The sequence below is a fragment of the Xenopus laevis genome, chromosome 3L (assembly GCF_017654675.1).
Source record: "Xenopus laevis strain J_2021 chromosome 3L, Xenopus_laevis_v10.1, whole genome shotgun sequence".
Taxonomy (NCBI): Eukaryota; Metazoa; Chordata; class Amphibia; order Anura; family Pipidae; genus Xenopus; species Xenopus laevis.
The window spans coordinates 49563084-49590913 of record NC_054375.1 but is presented as its reverse complement, the minus strand read 5'-3'; the positions used below and the strand labels follow the sequence as shown (position 1 = coordinate 49590913).

Below are 27830 nucleotides of genomic sequence, written 5' to 3'. Positions count from 1 at the left end.
TGCCATTAACCAGTCTTTTCTCTCATGCTTTGGCTTGCTATATTGTTGGAGACATAATATGAATTTATAGCTGTAACGGGTTGATAATACTCTTATTTCTTGCTAAAGAAGCCAAGAGACTATACAGGTTATAGGGTCCATTATCTGGAACACCATTATTCAGAAAGCTCCGAAATATGGGAAGGCCTTCTCCCGTACACTCCATTTTATCCACATTTTTTAAAAATTCCCTTTTCTCTGTAATAATAAAACAGTATCTTGTACTTGATCTAAACGAAGATATAATTAATCCTGATTGGAGGAAAAACTAGCCTACTGCATTTAATTACTTAATGTTTAAATGATTTTCTAGTAGACTTAAGGTAGGAAGATCAAAATAATGGAAGGACCCATTATCTAGAAAACCCCAGGCCCCGAGCATTCTGGATAACAGGTCCCGTACTTGTACTTGTTTTATACTGGAAAAAAAGACCCTGCAACTACAGAGGTGCCCGGGAGGTACAGTACAGAGGACTAAGTTTTGAAGTAACAGTAACTTCTGTTTATGTCACAGGTTGAAGGCCTCTTAAGGAAATTAGAAAATTAAAACAACTGGAACCCTGCTGTGTTTTGACCCCACAGCTGGTGAAATAACCATTTTTGATTCACGCAGGAATGGGAAAGCCAACTAAATACAGGTTCAGAGGAATATTAATATTCTTCCTCTGCATAACTGGGAATTGAGTGAACATTGAGCCTTACAGATGTGTGTGTCTATTTTCATCTACAAAAACTGCTAGTACAAGAACAAGAGCAAGAGCTGGCTGTGCCTATTTGAAAATGGCCAATTTATCACAAGGCTACAGTAAAATAGTTACTGTTCTCTGTATATTTTCTCAATATCTAAAAGATAACAAAACAATGTTTGTACACTATAATAGCTGCAATATCCTTTTTTTAACCTCCAAAGTTGCAATGGAAAACTACTCTAAAAACGTTTCTTGCCAAGGAATCATGAATAGAACTGAATGAATTAATTACTTAATATGTTAATAAAAGCTATTATGCAACACTCGGGAATGTAGCAAACATGAGTGCCTATTTGCAAAGTAATACTTAGGTCGGATTTGAGAGGTATACGCCACCTATTACTCATTTGATGTACAGAAACTGGGTCAGGGAGAGGAAGTCTCAATGGAATGGATTACAAAAGAGAAAACTATAAGTCTATTTTAAGAAAAAGAGAGGGTGGAAATAAATCTGTATTGCCAAAAAAGAACATCTGTAGTGTTATACCAAGCCAAGCACAAAAAAGGCATATGCCCGTGTGGCACACACTTTAATGGAATTGCCACTGGCATTAAATGTTCAAAATAGACCTTTTAATTCTGGCCCTTATATAGGCAGTAATGTAGAAAGAACCTCACGGCACACAGGTCTGCATGAAATTTTCAGTGATTTATTGAAGAGGAGTGCACTCCGCTTCAATAAATCACTGAAAATTTCATGCAGACCTGTGTGCCGTGAGGTTCTTTCTACATTACTGCTTTGGGGGGTTGCCGAGCCTCCACCCACGTGCACCAGGCATATCTTCACTTATCCACAAGGTGGGTGTGCTAATCCACACTACATTGGCCTTATATAGGCAGCTCATACATAAACCTCCATGTTGTAAAACTGATGACTCCCAGAAAACCTAGACGAAAAGGACAATTCTTTAATGACTTTAATTCTTTAATTTAACCACCTTAAATTATCCTTTTTGGATGGGTTCTCCAGGAGGTTAGACCCTTGCCAGGGGTAGGAAGTCATCAATTAAAGGACACGCTGCAGCACTTCCATTTGCAAAAGGTGAAGAAGGTGTTTATTAAAATTCAAAGAACAGGTGAAGATTCTGGCCTTTTCTAAACCTTTTACAAGAGAAGGCCTCAATTGTTGTTTGGTCTTTGACCTTTAATAAACACCTTCTTTGCAAATGGAAGTGCCACAGCATGTTCTTTGAACCTAGAAATAAAGGGACATACACAGGGATTGAATATGGTGCGGTATTTTCATTTCATTTGTTCATCTCAAAATGGGCCTGTTGTTATGAAATACCAGATATGATGCAGATATTTTGGCAGTCCCTCTAATAACTGGAGTTGTTGTCTGCTGGAGCCTTGCCAATGTATTTGTTAGCATTGTCAATTTGCCAATGTTGCTATCACTGCTTACTTATTTACTGATGCAAACTAGGAATCTACTACCCCTCCTGTCGCCTCCTTAAACATCATTCCCAGAGAACTGCCTGGTGACTTTTTCCCAAAGTGAGATGTCATAATATCTTTATTATTGCAAGCATTATCGTTTGTAACAATATTCAACAGTATTCTCCGTATCACATAGAGACAGTAGGTTAATTTGCTAACCAAGACAAACTGATAATAGAAGGAGAAAAGTCACCACTGAATTTTTGCTTTGCTGCTATGGACAAGCTGTGATAGAGGAAACCTTGTGCCCTTTAGTAAATGCAGCTGAAGTTCGCCCCATTTTGGGCATCATGTTGGCTTTCATTTACACCCTCTTCAAATGCACATGGTTTCACAGGTACAAATAAAAGGTGCATGCCTGAATGTACAAAGGGTTCTGATCTAATTAGATCGCTGAAAAACTCTATAAAAATCAATGAAAATCCGAATCGCTCCAATTTTTGGCCAAAACTCCCGAAAAAGACGGATTTCAGGTTAAACCCAGCGCAGACCATGATGACTTCAAATTGAGATAGGTGCCTCTCACATTGACTTATACAGGACCTCGACAGGTCCGAGATGCTGGTTTTTCCAATTCTGGCTTTTTGCAGCATTGGGGTATAATAAATCTCGGGAAAAACAAATTTTTTGTTCCACGAAAAATTTGCGTTTTTGCCCTTATAGCCTGACCTGATAAATAAGGTTTGATACAAAGCTGATGCTTAGCTCAATAACAAAATATTGGTACAAGCACTTGTGCCTATTCTGAAGCCTACTCACAAACGAGGCTCATAATTGCCCATAAAAAATTAAGTCCATTCACCTCCGAAGTCCAAAAGATTATGATGTGGTATAATGGATGACAGTTTTCCAGGCCGAGTACTTTTGTTTTCCTCAAAATTGCAATAAATTGTGTTTTAAGGAAGCAGTGCACTTTCATCATCCAGGTATAACCCTTTTAACCTGAATCCATGAGAACAATAGTATCTGAATATGCTGTGACTAATTAATTGGTAGCAGAACAACTTTTTTGGTGTCAGAATGTAAGTGTTTTCCAATGCCGTGTCACATAGTCATACAGGCGCTAACTCTCACCTTCTATAAATCATGCTCTAGCAAATCTGTTGGTTGCCAATTAGGGTACCCGGCTTCCCCCCCACATTGTTCCTGTGTGTAGTGTTGGTCCATATTGTGCTGTAATGGTCACTTCCCAACATAGGAAAAGGCCATAAAAAATAAATGTGAAACTGCTTGCAGTGAAAAAGCAAACATTTTTCAAGATTTATTCTACCCGAAGCTGGTAAAAGTCCAAATCCTAAAATACTCCATCTCAAACCTATCGAGGTCATGTATAAGACAATGGGAGATGTCCCTTTTCAAATTTGAAGTCAATTGGCGTTTTATGTTATGGTGACTTTTTAAATTAAAGTCAATGGGCGTATTCTTATGGCAACGTTTTTGTGCCTTTTTTGTGCAAATGCATTAAAGCCAATAGGAGTTTTTTGTTATGGCGACTTTTTTACTCTCTGCAACATTTTTGCCACTGCAAATTTTTGCCGCAGTTGTGCAAAAAAATTCACAGATGGCAAAATGTGGAAATTCGCTGCAAATCCATTTCTGGCGAAAAATTAAGCTAAACATCTTAAGTTTATCACATATCAGAAAAAAGGGAAAACATGAAAGCTGAACATAATGGGGGAATCTTGACATTACACCTACAGTTCCTGCATATAGAGAAGCGTAACTGCCTGGATGTCAGTAAGGTTTCAGAAACAGAGCGTGGGGGTATCAAAACTACAGCACTCAACTATTTCAATTTACTTATAGCCGTCGGTCATGCAGATGAAATGCTAGAACACTAGTATATTAAACCCAGTGTTTCTTAACTTTTTTTTTTAAGATCCAAATTAAATAAACCAGCTTCTCAACCCATATGTTCAAAATTGTAATTATTTTCTTAATATCCCCAAAAAGCACATTTACTCCACAGAAAGTACACACAGACAACATAATGCTGACAATCCAAAAGACTGGGTGAGACTTTCATCACAGCAAGTGGCATTTGCTAGGTGTGCAGAAGGCTGATTGGTTGGCAAGTCCCCAAATAGCATTATTATGAAGTTAGAGACGTCACTAAAAGGAGCCAATTACTTAATAGCTATGTACCACTAGTTAAATATACAATTAATTAATATATAATTTTGAAAAGTTACGTGGCAGGCATCTGGTAGAAGTTAGACAACTCAGGGATAACTATTAAATGAACCTGTTCTATGTTTGGTTTCCTACAGGACAACGTGTGCTCATTGTTATTTCTGTTTCATAAGGAAGCAAATTGTACTGTAAACACAAACCAAGCACATAGCATACAGAACAGTAATATTACTGGGTGGAGGCATATCGCCCTATATTTCTTTTCATCCATTTTGACCTTGGAAACTATTGTTTAAAGGAGAAGGTAAGTTAAAGTCATGGGGGATGCTAAATGTTAGGCAGTCCTCAGAGAATAATTTACCAGATCCCCCGGGCCAGTGCTCCTGCTAGCAGAAAACTGCACTAGCTTGGGGGTTTTCTCAGTGAGCAACACATAGCAAATGAGTGAATTGCAGATATTTTGGGATCCCACTGAAGACTAGGGTTGCCACCCGGCCGGTATTTTACTGGCCTAGCCGGAATTACAAATTTACCAGCAATGTAGCTGCCGGTAATTTGTAATACCCTTTACAAAAGCCCTGGCCCTCCAGTAAAAACTTACATTTCCTTTGGCTTCTGCAATGTGGCCCGGCCCCTTTTGCGGCACTACCCTGTGGTTCCGCCCCCTTTTTTTGCGGCGATGACCACCGGCTCCGCCCCCGTTTGCATCACGGCACGCCCCTTTATTATCCAACCCCACCACTGGCCAGTATTTTTTTTTTTAAAAAAAGGTGGCAACCCTACTGAAGACTCAGATTGAAGTCCAAACTTTTAATCATGGGGCCACCATCCTTTTAATAAGGTTATGGATAAATTAAACATTTTAAAATAATTATGATATATTTATTTTTATGTTAAAAAGAAGAGGTGATTGATTAATGGACATACCATGACCCCATGTTGCCATTCTGTGCAAGTTTACAATTTTTAATAGTTACACTAAATGTGCAAATCCAAGGTGCTGGGCCAAAGATGGAATCGTAATAAAGTGCTGATCCAACGGGACAGGATAACATGAACATACCGATAAATGGCTAGAAAACTGACTGATATACTATGCAGGAATTCATATATTTGTTGTTTAATTCTGGCCCTTTTATCACTACATCCATGGGGTCATTCTTGGAAGTGTGTTTAATCATTAAGAAAGGCAAGCAACTGAATTAAAACAGACTTGTCACACATAAAACACTGATGCAGAGAGAAGGTTATTGAAAAGATGCCACGTTGGCTATGGGAGCAGAGTTAAATTCAGATATTCACAATTAGGGATGATTATTTACACAAACAGTGGACTGGACAAAGTTTCTGAGGGCCTGATATTTGCCTGGCAAATCTATAGCCTTTATGCCAAAGACATTCCCAGGCAGCATGACAAGATAATTTATAGATTTATTTTTTTCCATTCCTGATGTGCCTTCACCTAGTGCTGTTTTGCCTAGTTTTTTTTTCTGAGACAACTCAAAGTCCAGTTGCTTTAGACTAGATACTGTATATCACAACCTGAAATGAAAGAAAATCTTTATAGACATACTAGTAAGTTGAACATGTTTCGGAAGAAGGTTGTTTAGGCAACCAAACAAAAAGCACTCACAGACAGTCAGCTAAGTAATCATAGAACTAGGGTACAACTTCTCCAGACCTGCAGAAAAATCACAATATTATGCTAGTACTTAAGCATTCTCGATAAAGTAGAATGCTTTATTTCAAGATATTCAATATATATTCCTATATAAAATTTTATGTAAAATGCATGACATCAGGCTTAGGGGCAAATTTACTAAAGGGTGAAGTGACTTACGCTGGTGAAAATTCGCCAGCGTGACGTCATTCAGGGACCGATTTACTAACGGCCATAACTTTGCTAGTGAAGGAGATAGACTCTAGCGCTACTTCGCACTCTAACGCCAGGTGAATTTTTCCTCTGGCGAATGGACATAACTTCGCAAATTCACTAAGATGCGGATTTTAATGAATGTTACGTCTTGCGCCAGACTTACCTTCTCCACGTCAGACCAGGCAAAGGGTACCCGGCTTCCCCCCACATTTCCTAACATATGGAACATAAACTATACACTGGGCACATGTGTAGGGCAATATAACAACTCAATTTTCTTTTATTAAGGTTCCCTGGGCTTGTGTAGTGTAATCTATTTGCTGCAACATATACGTCCATTGAAATTTAACTTCCCGCCGTATGCAAATTAGCCAACGCTAGCGCAACTTCACTTTGCTTGCAGAATTAACGCTAGAGAAACTTTGCCATCGTTCAGCGCCCTGGACCCTTCGCAGGGGCGTAACTATAGAGGAAGCAGACCCTGCGGCTGCAGGGGGGCCCAGGAGGTATAGGGGCCCCACGAGGCCCTAATTCATATACAATTTCAATAAATATTGGAGAAACAAGTCAACCTCTAAACATTTTGGGGGCCTGAAAAATAATTTGCTGTGGGGCCCAGTAATATCTAGTTACGCCACTGACCCTTCGCATTTTAGCAAATTTGCGTTGTCCTGGTGAATTTTTGCCTGGCGAAGTGTGGCGAAGTGTGCGTAGCCTTCGCTGGTGCAATTTCAGAGGGAGGTAAATTTGCCCCAAAGAGAGAAACCTGTATACTCTTGGTATGCCCAACATAGACATAAATGGCAACCGCTTGTCACCAGAAGTGCCTGCTAGATTTGAGCCCCAAAATACTCAAATGTAAAATTTTTGGGACCAAAATCACCCTGTGACTACTAGTGAGAAAAGAGCGTCTCATACACTTCAGCGGTGGGCAGTCCATGAGGTGACAGGCATTTCTTTACCAGCATAAATACCATAGTGAAGCTAAGCCTGGTGTGTCACAGGTCTTTGCCCAATGCCACATGAGAGAGAATAAAAATTCTCTGTATGCAGATTCCCTCAAGGGTCCCCCTGACTTCTGTTCTCAAGCGAGCCTTGGTCACTAGTACCCTGGCCCTGAGGCAGAGCCACCTTCTTAGTTGCAAGGGCAGTTCTTTGTTTTTCTGTGCTGTGGAGCAATATCTCAATGCTCTCCCACTGGTAACTGCCTTTTACAACGATACATTCTCATGCCATACGTTCCCAAGTCCATAAAAATCTGTGATTCCTTTGTGCAGGGTTCTGACTCTTTGTGAATTCAGAATCCACAGAGATCGTGTCAAATAAACTTTTGTCTTTATTTTATCATTTGTCTAAACAAAGCCCCACCCAGTTGAGTTCAATGGAACCCTAGATCACAAATATTGATGAACTGGCCCCAAAATGAGATATTTTTCAAACAGATATTTAAGGATTGCTGCTAAAAGGCTAAATAAACATAATTTCTAAATGCTTTCAGGACATATTAATTTCCTGACCCTAAATATTTGCATTTTTTTTCCTCTTCATTACACCAGTCAATGAAAAAAAATTTGCTACCAAAGAACGATAGTTAGACATAGATATCAAGGCAATAATTTTCTAACTGGAATGTGGGGCAAACATGCTGTACTATCAAAAAATGTGTTCATAATGGCTCTGCTAATTAAATGTCCATGATTAATTATTAAAAGCATTTGGAGCAGAAGAGCAGTGATCACCTGAATAGCAATCTGATGTGTAGGTTTAAAAATGGGTCAGACACTTACAGCCGCTGTGGTTATCATTTTATAGTAGTGACGAGCAAGGAAGAATTGCAAGCATTTGAATAGTGACATTCTTTACAGGCTGAATATATCTGCTTTCAGCAATTTTCTCTGTGATGCAACCGAGACATACAGTACTCATTATAAACATGTAATGTAAACAGACACTTCATTCATACATTTCCTTATCCTCATCAGTATCCAAAAGGTTTTTTTTAATTCTGCATATATGTGCTAATTTGGGTAGGTTTTTTTTTTATATTTGCATGTTTTACCTATAAACATATACTATCCCTACAGCTCTCCTACCTGTGATTGTCTATTCTTCACCTTATTTAAAGTGGCCAGGATCAAGAAGTAAATCTCATCTCCAACATAAGGAGACTATAGGTGGCCATACATGGGCAGATTTAAGCTGCCAATTCTGCCTGTGTATGGGTCCCCCCTGATCGATATCTGGACAAGAATCAGCCAGATGTCAATCAGGCAGGTTTGATTTTCCAATTGGATCAAGGTCCGCATCTGCTCGTTGATGCGATCCTTGATCTGATTGCTGGTCTATGAGCAATTAGGATCCAACAGTTGGCCCAATCAAATCGGCCTAATATTTCCCACAATATTAAGAAGGCAATTAACAATGTAGGATATAAACCTTTGATTGGAGGAACCAAAGATAGCCAGTATCTATGAAAGCTAAAGAAGTGATCCTCAACCAGTCACAAAAAACATGTTGCTTGCTAGCCCCTTTAAAGATGCTCCCATTGGCCATGCACGTTTACCACCAAATATAGGCTGTTGTGCTATGGTAGTCCACAGCCAATCACAGCCCTAATTTAGCAACATTTTTTTTTCACCCTAGTGTGGCTTTCTTCACTTTATTGTAAACATGTCTCACAAGTAGAAAAGGTTGGGGACCTGTGTGCTAGGACTAGAGCTTAAATTATTCAGACATAATGAAAAATACAAGAATCAGAATAAACAGATATAAGAAACATGTTTCAATTAGCAATGCACATCATTTTTTTAAGTTATGTTTTTGATATTTTCATAGAGCGTATGATGTACAAGAACCAAGTAAGCTATTGTTAATTACTTCCTATGCTTTTAGAAACATAAATGAGAACATTGTTCTGAAACAGGAGCAGTTCGGAAGCGACAAATTCTTCGGCCAGCTTAATTCTTAGTGACAAGCAGCTTAGTCCATATTAGCACTACTTTTGCAGTGGGAAAAAAATCAGATGACAATCCTGTTTTGTTTTAAGTGAAGGTAAACTTTTGTTGTGAAGATGAAAGATAAACATATGCAAAGCAATACTGCACCCCCATTATTTTCTTTGAGTGAAAGAAAACCATAAACCACTTTACTAATGCAGCGCAAGAGTTATTTTCTAAGAACTCAATCTTCCATTCTGGACCATTTCATGAGTGAAACTTTCAGTAGTGTTCTAAGGTAGTTCTAATAACAAGATCAGCTTGGTGCTTGAACACTTGTTTATTGCACTTTGACACCAATGTGTCATTCCAATGAGGTTCAAGGTAAAGTATCAATTTTGTATAGCCAGAACATTGGAGCACATAATTAGAAGGAAGATGAAAACATTAATTAGAGAAAACAAGGGATACGAGGGATAAATGTGTTGAGTGCCCGTTAAGAAACTTTAATTTATGGATTAATAAATGTAATATTGTTAAAAGCAGTATGATTCTACAGCTGTACTATTGAAAATGTATCCACGAATTAATATAAAAACAATTATCCAGAAATGTAACTGAAATATAAATGACTATGATTAGTTGAGCAATGTAGATGAGTTAGGTCTTACAGAGAGAAGAACTTGGTATTTTCACTGTTTTATATTCCACTACCTAGTAAAAAAATCTTCAAATTTAATGACCCCCATTGTCTAATATAAAGTGCTGTCAACTGTCAATTTACAACTATAAGCCAGAATGCATCTTGGAGAGAAGTGCTGAAGACACTGGCACGTTTTATTAGCTGTACAGTCTTGTTATTCATTCCCAATAGGATGCTTAGTAACATGAATGCTGTATTTTAGTTTTTCCTGTTTGGCTTTAATGCAGGTATTTAAAATGACTTCTTGGAGAGATCACACATACTAGATAAGCCTGGCATGCAGCATACAAACGTCCATACTTTTAAAGATGAATCAGTTGATGAAACAAGAAAGGGAGAAGGAATTGGCCAGAAATAGAATTTTACAGATTTAGTCATATCAGACACACCAACAATAAACAGACTATCCCTTGTAAAGAACTTGTGTTTGAAGAAACTTTTTATTTACGTGTTAACATCATTATTATGCAGTATATAAGCATTAACAGATGTGTATGGTGCAAATTATCCAAATTATGATATAATTCATCTTTATTTGAGGCAAAACCAGCCTATTGGGTTTATTTAATGTTTACATGATTTTCTTGTAGACTTAAGGTATGAGGATCCAGATTATGGAAATATACGTTATCTGGGGGGGAAAAAACAGGTCCTGAGCATTCTGGATAACAGGCCTCATAATTGTACCTCTCAACTATCCTTTTTATAACAGTCTCAGTTCAGGTTTTAAAGCAATGGGTGCTTATCAGAATCTGCACGAGGTTTAGGGTATATCAGTGTGATTGGATCAGAATCAGTTTAATGCTAAAACCATCTGTCAGGATGCTGCATTGGCCTACCTTTATGTCATGTCCCCAAAAAGTACATTCCATTTGCTTTTCCCTTTAAGCTCCCCTCTTCCGCTTCCTCTTCCCACCTTCTATATTTTGATACATTACTTTTTTGGCTTTACTTTTCTCTCTCTCTTTTTCTCATGATGCTCGCATTAGGGGGCCATTATTTTGGTGAACAGTATTCACCTAGAAGGATTGTGACACTCTGGGAACTATGGGAATAGGCCTATGGAAAGGGAGTGTATTCTGCTGGGGGGGAGGTTCTGTTTGAAGAGAAACCAAACACATTCCAGCAGTCTATGTTTTAATTAAATGGATATTGTCTGCCAGTGAGAGGTTGATTTAGTCTGAAGAAGACCTGTGCAAATTTTGCCTATTTTATTTTATTACACTGTGCTGGCAATTGTTACTGGATCACCTCATGGCCTTGTTGCTGACAGTGAAAGTAGGAACTAAAACCACAGATATGCTTTGTGAAGTATACCACAGACATTTGCTAGGAGTCTATTCTTGAATGTTTGTGGGTGGTTTTCCGTTAAAAAAAAAAGAAGAAAAGTCAACTGTAGAGTATACCCTTAAAGGAAAACACAAGTGGATGAAAACCAAGCAAGCCAGAATCTGTAGAATGTAGAATGTGTAGGTTCTAGAGAGGTTAAATAGTAACTATAAACAGCAAGTATCATTTATTGCCTGTTGGGATTTTAGATGAAGCCTAGATGTCTATACCTTACTTATGCTTGTTTGCTATCAAATGAAAGCCACAATTCAAGAGGGTCAAGTGGTTACATAAAGTGCCTCTCAAACTGTGCCAATTCAGTTTCTACACAACCTTATAATCAAGCCCTTGTCAAAGCTGAAGCTGAAATGTGGGTTTGTGTACTCTTTTGCAATATAAATTTGAAAAGCACACACATTCTTATTTACTCCGGACATTTCCAGGTACAAAAGATTCCTGTGACAGTAGTTGAAAATTGGGAAATTCTGGAAATGTGAATAAAGCAGTTGCAGCTCTATTAATACAGGAGTAGAAAAAACTGCCACTGCCATTGAAAACTTTGCACGAAACTGCACAAAAGCTTTAGTATTTGCTACTGCTAGAGAGAAATAGTGGGTGCTGTCGTGTGCTATTTCAGCTCCTCAGGGATCCCTGACCTGGACCATGTGCAAATGATGCCGGGTCTGGATCAGCTTCCATTGTGCATGCTCCTGTCATAAGATTGCTGGAAAAAGGACACAGAGAGGCACAAAATGGTGCCCACCAATCACTATGAACTACTTTGCCTTTTATAACCAGGTACAACAAATGGGGCAGCTTCGAGGGACCCTAGAGCTGTGACTCGGCATAGGTAGGTGGACCTCTGGGTGGTAATTTTATTGGTTATGATTACTTTGTATTACTATTGCACTGTGAATTTCTGCTGTTTTTTAAGAAATGTATCCATCTATATGGATGGCCTACTCCATCCATAATACAACTTGTGGTGGGTTTTTCTGATCTCTATTTCTCTGCTAATTAAACATGTCAGGGGCTCAATATCCTGCAGTGATCCAAATAAAAGGTGTTAGACACCATCTCAGAACATTGTGATCTGATATCTACTTTTTCAGTTATAAAGCATGAAATATCTGCGGCTTTGTGATAAAATGTAGAATAAAGCTAGGGTCACACAGATGACTAGGTCTTACTCTGGTTAAGCTCTTACCCCATACAGATAAGGAGGCCATTGCTCTGGCCCCATACACAGGCCAATAAGCTGCCAACTCTGTCTGCAAGCAGTACTGACCCATGTAAATCTAATCTATAAATCTAAATCAGCAGTGGGGACATTTTGGAAGGACAGGCAAGGGAGATGTTCCCCTGTAATGACATTGCTTGCATCAGAATCACTGGCAGCACCCTATCTGACTTCAGTCCCATTAATGATAGCCACTGCAATAGCAGAACACATAAAAGTGAGCAAGCTTGTGAAAATGTAAGTAAATAATTGTTTAGGATTATGGTTTCTCTTTAAAATATGAAAATATTCCCCCTTAAACAAATGTCTGGACCAGAAAAGCCAGCCACCCTTCTTTAGATGCAGCCATCACCAATTAAAAATGTATTTACAAAGTTAGCAGCTCCCCTAGCTTAGCTCATTGCTCAGCAGTCTCACAAGTGGAGACAGGAAGGGAGGAGAGGAAAAAGTAAATCAATGGGGCTGTCCCCTGTGGCTGATTATGCACAAGCGTATCTTTGCACGATGACCTATTTTATTTATCTCAAACACAAGTACCTAAGCCCAAATAATGACTGAGTGTGAAAATGGAAGTACTGCATAGCAGGCGTGCATTTCTAGAGTTATTTTAACTTTGAACATTAAAAAAAATGTCCTGTGTTTCTCAAACATATCTGACAGAGTCTGGCTAGTAAGCAGGCCATACATAGGGAGATCCAATTGTTTGGAGATGTCACCAAACAAGAGGATCTCTCCCCAATATGCCCTAAGGCCCAATGATCGGATCACAATGAGAAGAATACAGTGGTCGGATCGAGGACCACATCAATCCGATGGGATTTTTAAACCGCCTGCTCGACATCTGCCGACTTTCGGCCAGATATCGATTGGGAAACCTGACGGAGGGCCGAATAAACTGCCGACTTTATCTGTCTGCAGCTAATATCGGCTTGTGTATGGGAAGCTTAAGAGAGGAGGAATGAATGCTTAGGGAAACACAACTGCCATCATATGAAACATTTTCCAAGAGCCCCTTATCACAGGGTAGAACAGAACAGTGGTGATCTGGGATTAAAGGGCATGTAAATAAATGAATAAATAAAAAAGTGAATTTGCTCTTTAGAAGTCAGACAGTATAGAAAAATATTCCAATCTGCTGATGCCTCTTCCATGTGGATGTATGAAGCATCTGCAGGTCATGAAGACAGGGACAATCAACCAAGTTAACACATCAATGCTACTGGACTATCCATCCTTTAAGAGATATTAACACATTATATTCAATTATTATTATTGCTTTACCCACCACGTGACCAAACAAAAACGTCATAATATTTTTTTTCTACTAATGCTTCATATTGCAACAGTGGGCACAGACAACAGATGACTGAGCCCGAATACAATGGGTGCATGATTTGTTTTGCTCACCAAATACTTACATCTCATTGGCAATAAATCCAGTGAGCTCGGACAAGAAGAGGAACGTAATAAAGAGACAACAGCAGATGGAAACTGCAAGACAGAAAAACAAGAGTGTTAGTCACAAAATGGAAACAAATACTGCAGGACCCTTAGGTGTCTAAGGCTAGTCACCATCATATGAGAATGAGCGCAGCAAACCAGAACAGTATGTACTTTTCCTAACCAAATATTGCTCAAATGGATGCTGGGACTGACTCATCGTTTATTTGTGTGCGTCTCAAAATAATACACCTTTAACTTTTCCTAAATTCTAGAAGAGAGAGAGCAAGACAGAACAAATTTTTCAGACGTTTCACCTACGTAAAAGAATACATCATAATACTAGGATAAATCGACATGTGAGCGATTGGATTTCATTGCCTTTAAGCTAACCTTTGTATGGTATAGAAGGGCTAATTCTTCAATTGGCCTTCATTTTTATTTTTTTTATAGTTTTTATTGCAACTTTTTATTACTCATGTTTTTATTCGGGCCCTCTCTTATCCATATTCCAGTGTTTCATTCAAATCGGTGGACGGTTGCTAGGGTAATTTGGAAACTGCAAATTGCAGATCTGCTGAATAAAATGCTAAATAAGTCAAACACTACAAATAATATACCGGTAACATTTTCTCATAATAGCACTCTCTACGTCATATTAAAAGTTAATTTCAAGGTAAACAACCCCTTAAAAATCAGGATATGTAAAAATTAAGGTTACACTGTATAACATAACATTTCTTATATTAACACACGATATGATAGGTAAGGGAAAATACTTAGTCGCCTAAGACTAAATATGAACAATGTGATTGGTGGCTGCTTGGCAAGAGGGGGTTAAAAGACTAAATCAATTAATATGGTGATGCAGTAATACTTCCGCCGAGCACCAAATCTTTGCAAAGCCGATTAGTCATCTTCTAGCTCACGTACTGAACTTCTGCGTTCGAGTCCTTGGTCCCTTGTGAATGACACACGGATTAACGAATAGCAAATCTGAGATCCCTAAATAGTACTCCATTTCAGCTGCACATTAAATGTCCATAGAGTATCTTTTTCAGAGTTTGATTAATACCCTTTGCAGTGCATCACAAAAATATCCAGGCCCCTAACCAATGCTCTTATTTTACCGAACAACAAATTTGACTGAACAACAGATTTGTTTTTCAGAGCTCTAAAACATATTCCTTAATGTGACATTTATCTTAAAGGGCATGTAAAGTCTAAAATAGAATAAGGCTAGAAATGCTGTATTTTGTATACTAAATATAAACATGAACTTACTGCACCACAAGCCTAATCAAACAAATGATTTATGCTTTCAAAGTTGGCTACAGGGTGTCACCATCTTGTAACTTTGTTAAACATCTTTGCAAGACTAAGACTGTGCACATGCTCAGCTTGGTCTGGGCTGCTTAGGATCGTCATAAACAAAGCTGCTTGAGTTCTGCATGGCTGGGAAGTAAGGCGGAGGCTCCCCCTGCTGTTTATAAGTATGATTGTTTCCCTGCTCAGCAGTTAGGGACCATCTGACAATTCCTATCCACAGCAGTAAATGAAGGGAGAATTTCACTGCATACAGTCAGGTGTCTTATAAAAACGGCACACATTTTTTAATTAAAGGTTTCTTTTTCATTAAAGAAAGTATATATGTGATTTTAATTTTTTTGCCTTTACATGCCCTTTAAGAATAGCAGCAACAACAACAAAAAAAAGACTGAAATGGGCCGTTTGCATAGGTATGAAATCCTGCATTTTAATAATAAATTGTCATAAAATTCAATACAGGTATAAAATCTGTTATTGAGAATGCTTGGGACCTGGGGTTTCAGCATAAGGGATCTTTCTGTAATTTGTATCACCATACATTAAGTCTACTAAAAATGATTTCAACATTATTGAGGATTGTTTTGCCTCCAACAAGGATGTTTTACATATTAGTTTTGATCAAGTACAAGGCACTTTTTTATTATTACAGAGAAAAAGGAAATCATTTTTAAAAATAGGAGATGGCCTTCCCATATTTCATAGCTTTCTGGTTAACAAGTTATTGGATAACGAATCCCATACCTGTAATAATAAAGCAAAACGTATTCCCTTTTCAGAAGGCATCAACAAAGAACAGACATGACTGCTATTAAAATGAATTTAGAAAAAAAAAAGAATTGTAATTTAGGCTTCATTGCCCCAAGAATGTGTCACTTTCCAAGCACAGACACTAACACATCCTCAGGATGCCGTAGGAGCAACTGCCGCCTGAAAATAGCTTACACCAAGCAAGCATTGTGCTAGAAGAGCAAGTACTGTCGTTCCGTGTTATACATTCAGTAGGAGGCGGTCATGGTATGTTTGTCGGCTGCTATTCTTTACCAGGGATCGGCTGTCTCTACAGATCATTAGCAATAGACTGGACAGATTGTCAGAGCAGCTGGTCAGCAATCCCAGCAGGCACAACAACAGGAGGGTCCGAAGGCAAGTTCTGACGTGTTACACAGTGAAACAGTTATAGATTGTTATTGACTTCCTCCCACCTGTTTTGTCTAATAAAAATGGGCAGACTGGGCAATTATAAGGCTACTTAGCACTGCTGATTCAGGCTTTCTGCGGATAGGATGGTTTAAATGGCTAATGTCAATTCTATTCAGGAGTATGGGACCTGTTATCCAGAATGCTCAGGACCTAAGGATGACCGGATAAGGGGTCTGTAATTTGGATCACTATACCTGAAGTCTGCTTAAAATTAATTTAAACATTTAATAAACCCAACAGGATTGTTTTGCCTCCAACAAGGATTAATTATAGTTGGGATCAAGTGCAAGGCGCGGTTTCATTTTTACAAAGAAAAAGGAAATAATAAAAATGTTAACTAGTTACGTAAAATGGAGTCTATGGCAGATGGCCTTTCCGTAATTTGGATCCTTCTGGGTAACGGGTTTAGGACATATATAAAAGTGGTGGGACAAATAAAGGAGACACAACGATCTGATCACATGGGTGCCCATACAGACCTATCAGTCAAAGGTTGAATCTGCAACATGATATCATTTCTCAGCCTTCCCGATCAGTATCTGAACAAGCTAGCTTTGCCATCTCTTTCTTCAGCCCTCACCGGCCTCTGATGCGGGGGCAGGATGGGGCGGACTTGTGGCATTTTTGAGGACGGGGCCATTATTTTTGAGGGTTGGCTGGGCAGGACTGCAGTGCTTGGAATAAGTGAGTAAGCAGGGTTTGGGGGAAGAGAGGGGGCTTTGTAGATGGATCCAAAGAAGGCAGAGGGCAGAACTAGGAATTTGAAATTTACCAGCAATGTACTTTGTCTGTAAATTTGTAATACCTGCCACAGCCGTGGCTAGTATTTTACTGGATGGGATCCCTAAAACAAGCCCTAATCAAATAGTGACGGGGGCACTCACTGGCTAACAGGCTACTGATTTTGGTTGGCAGCCAATATTAGCCCATATTTGCTTAGCTTTAAGCTCCAGTTTTGTTTACAAAAATAGAATAATTTTTATGTCATATTTACTCATTGAAATTACTTATATGTCATTTTAGCCCACAGGTTTTATGATCAAAATCCTCCAGCAGAAAGAAAATGACGAGGATAAAGCTATACATTATGAATGTTTTGCATGTTTGTAACTTAACAACGTTAGCCGAGAGAAAAGCCTTCCTGGGTCTCATTGTGGGAGATATTATTTATAAAGTACAATTGTGTGTATGGCCTCATTGTAATGATATCTGTTTTGTGGCAACTGTGAGTGATGTCATAGAACTTTAATGTAGGGATTAATTGTTCTAAGGGTACAGCAAATAATACAGTCACGTCACTGTTAGGGGATTTTCATTTAAGCAAAGTCCACTAAAAAAAAAGTACCAGTGTTAGCATCCCTGGCAAGCAAAACATGGGTAGGCATTTGCCTCGGGAACTTTGTTTATGCAGCATCCAATGCAGATGCAGCCTAGTTAGAGAAACCGGAATAAAACAAGCACAAAGCCATTTGTTTGGGCATTCAGTAATATGAAATGCCATTCACAGCTTTTATATGTTCTCTCTGTCCCTACCAGAGATTTAAAAGCTGAGAAACCATTATATTATTAACTTACAAGGATGGTATCTCATCAATTTTGTAGCATTAATAAAAAATAATTAACCATTTCATAAAAGGTTTGACTTCATAATGGTAAACTGAGTGATCAATGTGAAAGCCATATGCTACAGTCATAGGTAATTTAATTATAATAGACAAAAGCCATGAATATCTTGTAAATTATATCCTTATAAACGGTGAGTTCTGATGTCATCAGTTATAAACGGTGAGTTCTGATGTAATTTCTGTCACATGACTCACTGAAATTTGTGTATTATAATAAATAAAGTACCCCCAGTTGTAAAATATCAGGATATTAGAAGTTACCTCGTTGTTCCATGACCTGTATAAAAACACTCGGCCTTCGGCCTCGTGTTTTTATATGGTCATGAAACTCCTCGGTAACTTATAATATCCTTATATTTTACAATAGTGGGTACTTTATTCACTATATACACTATAACCCTATAAGCCCTTTGCTCCATTCTGGATGTTTAAGGAGCAGACTATAAGCAAGGTAGGAACACTGAATGTAATAGCACAGTCCCAGGAGACAGACAACCCTTAACACCAGTTTTCTACAACAAACCACATACTGGACAAATTCTAAACCCTAGCACACAGATCTATGCTGAAGAAAGGCACCAATGGGCAGTATAACGACACTTCCTTAGATTGTACCTAGTCCCCATTAGTAGCAGGAAATGCCAATCAGATGATATCTTCTTATACGACATAAAATCCGGTTAGCCAGAAGTAGGGGAATGCAGGGAACACAATGAGGAAGAAAAGAAAACAGGGAATAGTTGAGATAGAAAGAAGGTCACTCTTAGAAAATACAGGTATGGGGGGTATCAGCCATTGAGAGCTACATTTTCCACCAGGTAGTTGGAGCAAGGTAAGACAGTTTATTGTGTCCATAGCCTTACGCATTTCGTGTTACAAACACTTAGTCATAGGCTATCTATACAGAGCTATACACAAGGTATTAATGTGCACCAATCAAAAAGACACAACAATTACCTAATAATCCAATCACCAGGCTCACTGTATAAACCAATCACTATTCGCACCTTGAACAGGTGCAAGCTAGGGCTACACACATCTCTCTTTGGGTGCCATATTGGTGCTCCTTAGCTGAATTTAAAAATAGCCAGAGCCATATTTATACACCCAAATGTGAAAAAAAAATGGTCAAGCACATTGATGCTGGTAAGACAAACTGCCCTTGTTGACCCTATAATGCTTGTGTTATACCAAGTAGCCAGCATCTCACAAACAATGGAACGTATTACTCGGAATTAAGTGGTAGTTGGCTTTTAAAACCAAATGTCTCACATTTGACACATATTTGTAGGACTAACCCCATAGTTGATTCCAGATCTCAGTTATACATCAAAGAAAAATGTGCATTCCCCTTTAAAAAATGTTCATGATGCTTGCCTGAGTGATTTCCTCCACCACCCTTACCAGTACACACAGTCTCACAGAGTACTTCTCATTCCACCCACCATCACCCAGTACCAAAACAACTTATTGTGTGCTCTGTAGGATACTGAGGAGGGTAGGTGGGGTGAAATTAACATTGTATATCTTCTGTTAAGTTAGTTTTCTGCTCATGCAACAAGAACACATCACATAAAAAGCACAAAGGTAAGGGAGCATCCATATTTTGACTAAGATAGGATAAAATACTGTCACTGCCAAGAGACACAAATCAGCATCGGCTATACTCTTGTTTTCTCCATCAGAGTTTTTCAGTTGGCACATTAGCCTTTAGAATCACTAACATATATTTGTTAGGGTACCTCCTCTGTCACATTATTAGATTAGCTAGCAAAAGCCAATACAAGACAAAAAGAGAAATATTTTGTGCAAGGTTGCAGGAAGAGCTTCCAACAAGACCTTAAAAAACAATATTCATTGAATCCGAGGTATAATTAGCAGTGTCTAAGAGTATCACATGGTCTTCCCAATGGGCACGGTGTAGGGTCAAGCGAGAGGCCACGGCAACACTTTTGCTTTCTCTCTGTCTTTTTTTTTTTTTTAAATTTTTCAAAGGACTTTTGTAAATTAACAATCATAGTGGTTTACCTATAATTTCATTTTAGACAACAAAAATGCTAAAGAGGTTCATAGCCTTCTAGAATCTTGATGTTCGAGTTAAAGAATCCAGTGCTCTCAGAAGAACACTGACCAATGGTGCTTCCAGAAAACTTATTGAACCAGAATTTCTGCTTGAACACAATGGTTCAGCTCAGATAACTGTTTTTCATGTTTTTCAGGCTATACGCTTTACAATTACAGGTTCTGTTACAAATTTAATTGAAACTGATCTAGTAAACTCAAAAACAAACTGTAGGGCTGTCCCAGCAGGTCCAACAACAGATTTCCTTTCCCAGTTCTTAAAAGATAAGGTGAATCATGCTGGATACTAACGTCTGACAAGTTAAACATAGCATTATATTAAGTGTTCTCACACTATACAGCAAGCAATGACTAAGTTTTAGTTGAATCAAGGACAGCAGGATATCAAAACATTTTGTTCAGCTGAGGTCAGGCATTGTTACTCTTGCTGACATCCTCCTCTCAGACATCATCAGCTTTGTGGAGGGAGGAGGGAAGAATATATCAATCCCAATCAATTCCATCAGCCTTGGCAGCTTTACTTCTTGGCTAACACTCTTAAGTAGGTAATTATCAATGACTTAGTTATGCATGGGACAGACATTATCTTTACTTTGGCTTCCAAACATATGAGAGCGGTTGATATGTTTATTGCTTCAGCAGAGATCTCTCTTAAACAAAACTGCATTACTGAAAATAAACAATTTGTGCCAAGGAAGATGTACCAAAACATATTCTCACTCCATCTGTCTCCTTATCGTCTACCCACCTGTCTATTCATGAATTTATTCCCCCATATATATATATATATATATATATATATATATATATATATATATATATATATATATATATATATATATAGCACAACAAGTAAAAAAAGCCAAAGCAAGTCGATGCAAGGTATAAATAACCTGTTCCCTACTAAGGAAAGCAATGCAAGATTATTATTTATTATTATTAGCTCTGTAATAAGGATGCACTGAATCCATTATACTGGGATTTGGCCAGATCCCGAATCTTTCATGAGAGATTAGGTCAAATGCAAAAATGAATTTGAACCCTAATTTGCACATGCAAATTAGCACCAGAAAGGCCGAAGAGAACACGCAGTTCAATTTATTTAGCTTTCTTGTTTGCGTGACGAAAAGTTGCGTGTTTTTAAGGATTCGGGTTTGGCCAGGCACTTGGATTCGGACAATCGGCTTGTATTTGGCTGATGACGTCACAAAAGGGCAGAGTCTATAAAACAGGAAGTCAGAAGCCAGCCAGGTGACGTTGGGGAGGGCAGGCAGAAGAGCTCAACCAGAACCTGAGGAGCAACGTGGTCGGCCCGAACCCTTCCAACCTGCGAGTATCCGGCATATCACTACTAGCAAAGCATTGAATGTGAGTAGGTTAAGTAAGGTTCCTCCTGGAAAAAATAACGGCTTCCCTATACTTTTATATTTTTGAATAAATAACATTGGCATCAAGCATAATTTTTACCGACCAAGCCAGTTAAATACCGGCAAGATGGCAACCCCACGTGGTAATGTGTGAGATGTTGAGTAGTAAATCAGTAGTGGAAAAGAGGGTGCTGGAGTGTTGCAAATTCCACAAGCATATACTCCTATATCATCATACACAATCTCTGCTTTCTTAAGCTTCCCATTCCATCCTAAAGCTGGCAATAGACGCAAAGATCCGATCTTCAGATCGTGTGTGGAGAGTCCCGACATCTTTCATCCCACGGAGATCAGTCGTTTGGTCGATCGGACAGGTTAAAAGATTTCTGTCACCTACCAATAATTTCTCTGCGTGTATTGCCGACCGGACGATTTTCAGTGGGAGACTGTCACCAGCTTAGTCGGACATAACTTTCGTACGATTGCTCTCAGGGGCAGAACATCGGCTGATCTGGTCTTTTACTACTTTATTTGATCCGAATGGTTAGTGGCAGGTTGGGAGATTGGGAAGTTGGATCGTTCGAGGATTCGAACGATTGGATCTTTGCATCTATGGCCAGCTTTACTCTGTATACTTCCATATTGACCTTACAAGGTGACTTTTATTGGAGTGCAAAGAATTTCTATAAAAAAACTATTGATTAAAAGATTACTTACTTATAGCTCCTGTATACGTGGGCTGTGTCAAGTCTTTGGGCACTTTCCGGTAGATATCAAATCTATAATAAAAGATCACACAATAAGTTAATTAAAGGCCCCCTATCACTAATTTGGCTCATTAAACTGAATAACCCCACATCAAAACTTCCATACCACATTAGTTGGGCACAGCCAATTGGTTCCCTTTGCCGTCAGTTGTTCGGGGAATTTAAAGGTGAATATACATAATCAATTTCCTTTATATTATAATATTCGATTACATTCCATTACCATATAGTTATATTGGAGTCTGTTGCAATATGACCTAAAACATAAACCTAAATTTAATCTGGACCATAATGTATTATTCATAGCCTTAACAAGCAGTCTTATGGATGATCAATTTAAACTGGTTAAAGACTAATATGCCAGGAGTATTAGTCATTAGTTTCACAGATGTAACGTTTTCTTATATATTATTAAGCAGGGACTGGAAACAAGCAAATATTTCAGGGGCCTTGTTATGGAACCCATCCAGCTACTTGCAAAAGAAGGGTTACATGTTATTTTTTATTGCCGATAGGAAAATCAATACATTAATGCAAAAATAAAGATATTTTTATTTACTTCCTATATATCTTGAGTTTTTTTAAAAGGGGTAGTTCAACTTCAAGTTAACTTTTAGTATGTTATTGAAAATTGTTGGCAGCTTTTCAATTGGTCATTTTTATATTGTTTTTGAATTATTTGCCTTCTTCTTCTGACACTTTCAAGTTTCCAAATGGGGGGGACTGACTCTAGCAGCCCATAAAGTATTGCTTTGTGAAGCTACGATTTAACTGTTATTGTCATTTTTGTGTTATCTTTGTACTCAAGCACTTTCCTATTCATAATCTAGTCTCTCATCGAACCCACTGCCTGGTTGCTATGGTGATTTGAACACTTGCAACCAGATAGCTACTGAAATGTCAAACTGGAGAGCTGTTGAACAAAAAATGGAATAATTCAAAAACCACAAATGAAGACCAATTGCAAATTGTCTCAGAATATTGCCCTCTACAATATACTGAAATTGTATTTAAAGGTGAATAACCCCTTTAACATATGATTCATGTATTTATACATGAGCCTGTGTAAAAAGAAACAAAAATGTATGGGGTGGACTGATCCAAAAAATAATACATGGGGGGATTACACATGGAAAGGATCACACATCACTGCACTTACTTTTAATAACATTATTTTATATTATAAGCAAACATTTGTAAACATACATGCACTCTAGACAATGGGTTAGTTATCTTAGCATTAGGGACATAGAGGCTACCTATTGTATGGGGACCTAAAGAAACAGGTTCTAGCCAAGACATCTGAAGAAATAGTTACGTACAGTTTAATTTAAGGATGATAAAAATGAAGCATTATGGAGATACTGCATTTTTTCCAGTGTCCTTCTGATAAACATGGAGCACAGGACTTAACCTGTGACTGGTACAGGTATGGGACCTGTTATTCAGGTTTTTACAGATAATGGATCTTTCTGTAATTTAGATCTTCATCTACTAGAAAAGCATGTAAAAATTAGGCTGATTTTGCTTCCAATAAGGATTAATTACAGTATATCTTGGGATCAAGAACAAGGTACTGTTTTATTATTAAAGAGAAAAAGAAAACCATTCTTAAAAACTAGGATGGGAGACAGCCTTTCCGTAATTCGGAGCATTCTGGATAACCGGTTTCCGGATAATGGATCCATACCTGTACTGGAAGGAGAGAATAAGATACGGTCATGGGCTGACTCAGATTCATCATACTATCTGAGATATAGAAGTGATTTGTACTGGTCCAGGAGGATTAATACACAGTTCTCTCCTTTTCCATTCCAGTTTCCAAAAACCAAGTCAAATGAACTCCTAAACATGAACTGTAATAATGGACCGCAAACGGAATGCTTGCCAAAAGTCACTGATGGTTCACTGATCTGGAACACGGCTGAGTAGACTTTAATAGAGAAAGGATCTTACATGCCAGCATAATGGAGTTTACCCAAGGTTACTCTGACGTATTTTTGCAAACAAAGAACAAAGTACAATTGGACTCTGTTAAAAGCATCTTAATCATGAGGGTATGATAAGCAAAGCCTCCAGATAATCCACCACAAAATAAAGGACATTATACTTTTATAACCTTTTCATTCATGGGCAAAGAAATAGAATAACTAATCAAACAAACACTTCTTTTTGGACCTTATCAGATCAGTCATCATGTGAGCTTATCTTTATAAAAAAGAACTGGTGGTGGATTATGGGTCTACCCAGAGGCTAATGCTGAACGTAAATGTGCATGGGGCCATTTGATTTGCAAGGGTTCCTTCCCTATGAGGTTTAATACTTTAATAAGGGCTAATATATGCTTTGCCTTAAAGTTGATTTAAATAAGTGGGCTGTAATTTACTTGTTCAACCAGAGCTTACAATGTGTTTTGATCACAACAAACAGGGGCCAATAGAATGGAGGCACAAGGTGCCATTATATTGGTCAGCAGTTCCTATTAGATTAAAAAAGATACATTATGCAATGAGACCTTTTCAAAGAAAGCTCAGAAGGGTACTCCTGTACAGTATCTGTTTGGTTCAGGTTGGACTGGCCTGCTACACTATCAGAGGACCTCCTGGCAGGTCCTAGACAAGGATAATTATAGGTTTGTTGCGAGAGTCGGTCCTTATCAAAGGTTGAGTTTGTGATGTTTTTTTCTGCCTTGGATAAACTCCCAACTTTGCTTATTTATGAAAAAAAAACCATAATGTAAAAAAACTCGACTGAATGCAATCTCAAGTTTATAGGCTAAAAAAAACTCAGATTAATTGAGTATTCAAGAGCAAACCACTGAAAAAAACCTGAAAAGCTCATGAAGGCAAAAAACATCTTCAATTGCGCTTTATTGTAGAACGATGTACAGATACACCATCTGCAGCAAGATGTTCTTGTAGGTGTTTGGAGGTGATCTTTGGGTTGTCTGTAACCATTCTCACAATCCTCCACATATGCCGCTCCTGTATTTTTCTTGGCCTACCAGACCTGGGTTTTGCAGCAACTGTGCCTGTGGCCTTCCATTTCCTGACAGTTTAAACCTCTGAGATAGCTTTTTCTAGCTTTCCCCTAAACCATGACACTGAACAGTCTTTGTTTTCAGATATTTTGAGAGTTGTTTTGAGGATCCCATTCTGTCACTCTTCCGAGGAGAGTCAAACAGAAGCACAACTTGCAATTGGCCACCTTAAATACCTTTTCTCATGATTGGACACACCTGCCTATGAAGTTCAAGGCTTAACAAGCTAATCCAACCAATTTGGTGTTGCCAGTAATCAATATTGAGCAGTTAAATGCATTCAAATTAGCAAAATTACAAGGGTACCCAAATTTACTAAAAATATTTGTTCAGAAAGCACCCCTTGTAGAATAAATTATTATGAAGGTTGAGAGGGGTTCCCAAACTTTTTCTGCATATGCTTGTAACTTCAGCTACAGTAATGTCAATGTAGAAAGTCTGGAAATGAGACATAAACATACATTAACTATAATAATTGTAGCATCAGAAGCCCATTGAACCTGCTACCCCTTACACAGAACCAAGTTGATCACACAGTGACAACACAGAACTGTCCTTCCTTAGAAATTCCCCCTTAAAAATATTATTTGATATGAAGAGATCTAGTTTAGAAATAGGCTGCACATTTTCACTTTCAGATGTTCACTTCCCTTTAAAAGGTCAGTATTAATGAAGCTGCCCATACGTCAAGCAATCATGCTTGTTTTGCTAAAAGTTTCCATACCTTAATAGCACTGCAGGAATGATTCATTGTGCTATAAATGGTTCCTTGAAGAATTCTTGATTTAGAAAGTTAAAATGACAGTGTTGCGAGACAGAAATGTGCTCAGAATAGAGAGAAAGAGTGAGGGAGAGGGAAAAAAAAAAAGAGACAGGCTACTTGGAAGAGCAAACACCATTGTCATCATTTGGCTCATTGATATATCTCCTGTAAGTGGCCAGACCATTTACTAATTCTACCATTTTTATGAGAATTTGGTTATGAGATTAATGGGACCATCTCTACAGTAGTAACTTGTAGTCAATGCCATGGCTCTCTTTTAGAAATATGACTGGAATTCCTCCATTTTGACATACAAACAAGCAAATGTAATGCACTGCTTATTGGCCAGCTGGTTCTAATCTTTTACAAGAAGACGGATCCAGATGAAGGGTGAAACACCCCTATCCATTGCATAGGCATAATTATTGAATTTGTTTTGTGAGTTACCTACCCTTACTCACATTTGATCTGCATGTAATATGCATTCTCTGTTATAAGTATAACCCCAGAATTAAGCTACAGTCTGGACTATGTTAAAGGAGAACTAAACCCTAAAAATGAATATGGTTGAAAATGTAATTTGCTACATACTGAACTTATTGTACCAGCCTAAGTTTCAGCATCTCAATAGCAGCAATGATCCAGAACTTTAAACTTTTCTCAGGGGGTCACCATCTTGGAAAGTGTCCGTGATACTCACATGCTCAGTGGGCTCTGAGCAGCTGTTGAGAAGCTGAGGGGTTGTTGCAAATTTATAAGCAGATATGAGGTTTGTAATATAAGCTGATGCTACAAGGCTGATTACTAAATTCTGATGCTAATTACACTGGTTTCTATGCTGCCATGTAGTAATTACAGTATCTGTACAGAGTACTAATTAACCTTAAATGGTTGCATTTCTATTCTGTATATACAGTATATTGTGAGTTGGTCCCTAAATTCAGTAAGTGACAGCACCATAGAGCATGTGCAGTGAATCAGCAGAAAAGAAGATGGGGAGCTACTGGGGTCATCTTTGGAGACACAGATCATTACTGCAAAAGGGCTATGGTTGCCTTGGGCTGGTACAGAAGCCCAAAACATAATGTACAACATTTCTAACCTACTTCTTTAGTTAAGGTTTAGTTCTCCTTTAAAACAGCAAGCACTTCAAACATAGGTCCATATATGTGTACAGGCTTCTGCACATCTTACCTAAAAGCATTCCATCAGAAACATCACTTTTAGTGATGTGCAGGTTAACTTGAAATCAGCGGTGACCGGTGGGTAGACCGGTTGGGTAGGTTTGGTTTGAACTTTGGGTGACCATTGAAGGTTAGGGTTGGGTGTGGGTCAGACTGGGGAAGTACACTCCTCCTCTGCTCCCAAAAATTCCCTGTCAGGGAACCAGAGCAAGATTTTGGTTGGGTGCAGGTTGAGTTTTTTCTGACTTGCACATCACTAATCACTTTAAGTTTTATTTCCAACCCTTCATGGCTGCATCACAGTACATCCAGAGTAAGCCCTTGAGCGTGCCAAGGTTCTCAGTGATCCATTCAGTGAACACCAGGGAACATAAAATGCTAAAATTCCTTGCCAGCAACACCTGCTTTAACCTTTAGCTGCCGCATGTCAATTAATGTAATGGCACAGCTTTCAGTGTTTATGAAAGGGAGCAAAATGAATGTTAGCATTTCATAATATTGCAGTCATGGCCCCACGTCTGCCGCCAGGGAAGGATGGGGAAAAAAAATTAAAAGCCTTGACATTTCCTTTGCCAATACATGTGGAAT

At 38.4% G+C, this 27830-nt stretch overlaps 1 protein-coding gene across 2 annotated transcripts in view; it reads right to left on the bottom strand.

Annotated features, from left to right (window-relative positions):
• ergic1.L (endoplasmic reticulum-golgi intermediate compartment 1 L homeolog) overlaps nucleotides 1-27830 on the bottom strand; it is a 70687-nt gene that overhangs the window by 23443 nt on the left and 19414 nt on the right. For both annotated transcript variants that reach the window (XM_018252168.2, XM_018252169.2), the window contains exons 2-3: nucleotides 22206-22267; nucleotides 13864-13936 (exon numbers count right to left, since the gene is read on the bottom strand). In XM_018252168.2, the coding sequence (XP_018107657.1) occupies nucleotides 13864-13936; nucleotides 22206-22267 (135 nt within the window). The remainder of the gene's footprint in view (nucleotides 1-13863; nucleotides 13937-22205; nucleotides 22268-27830) is intronic.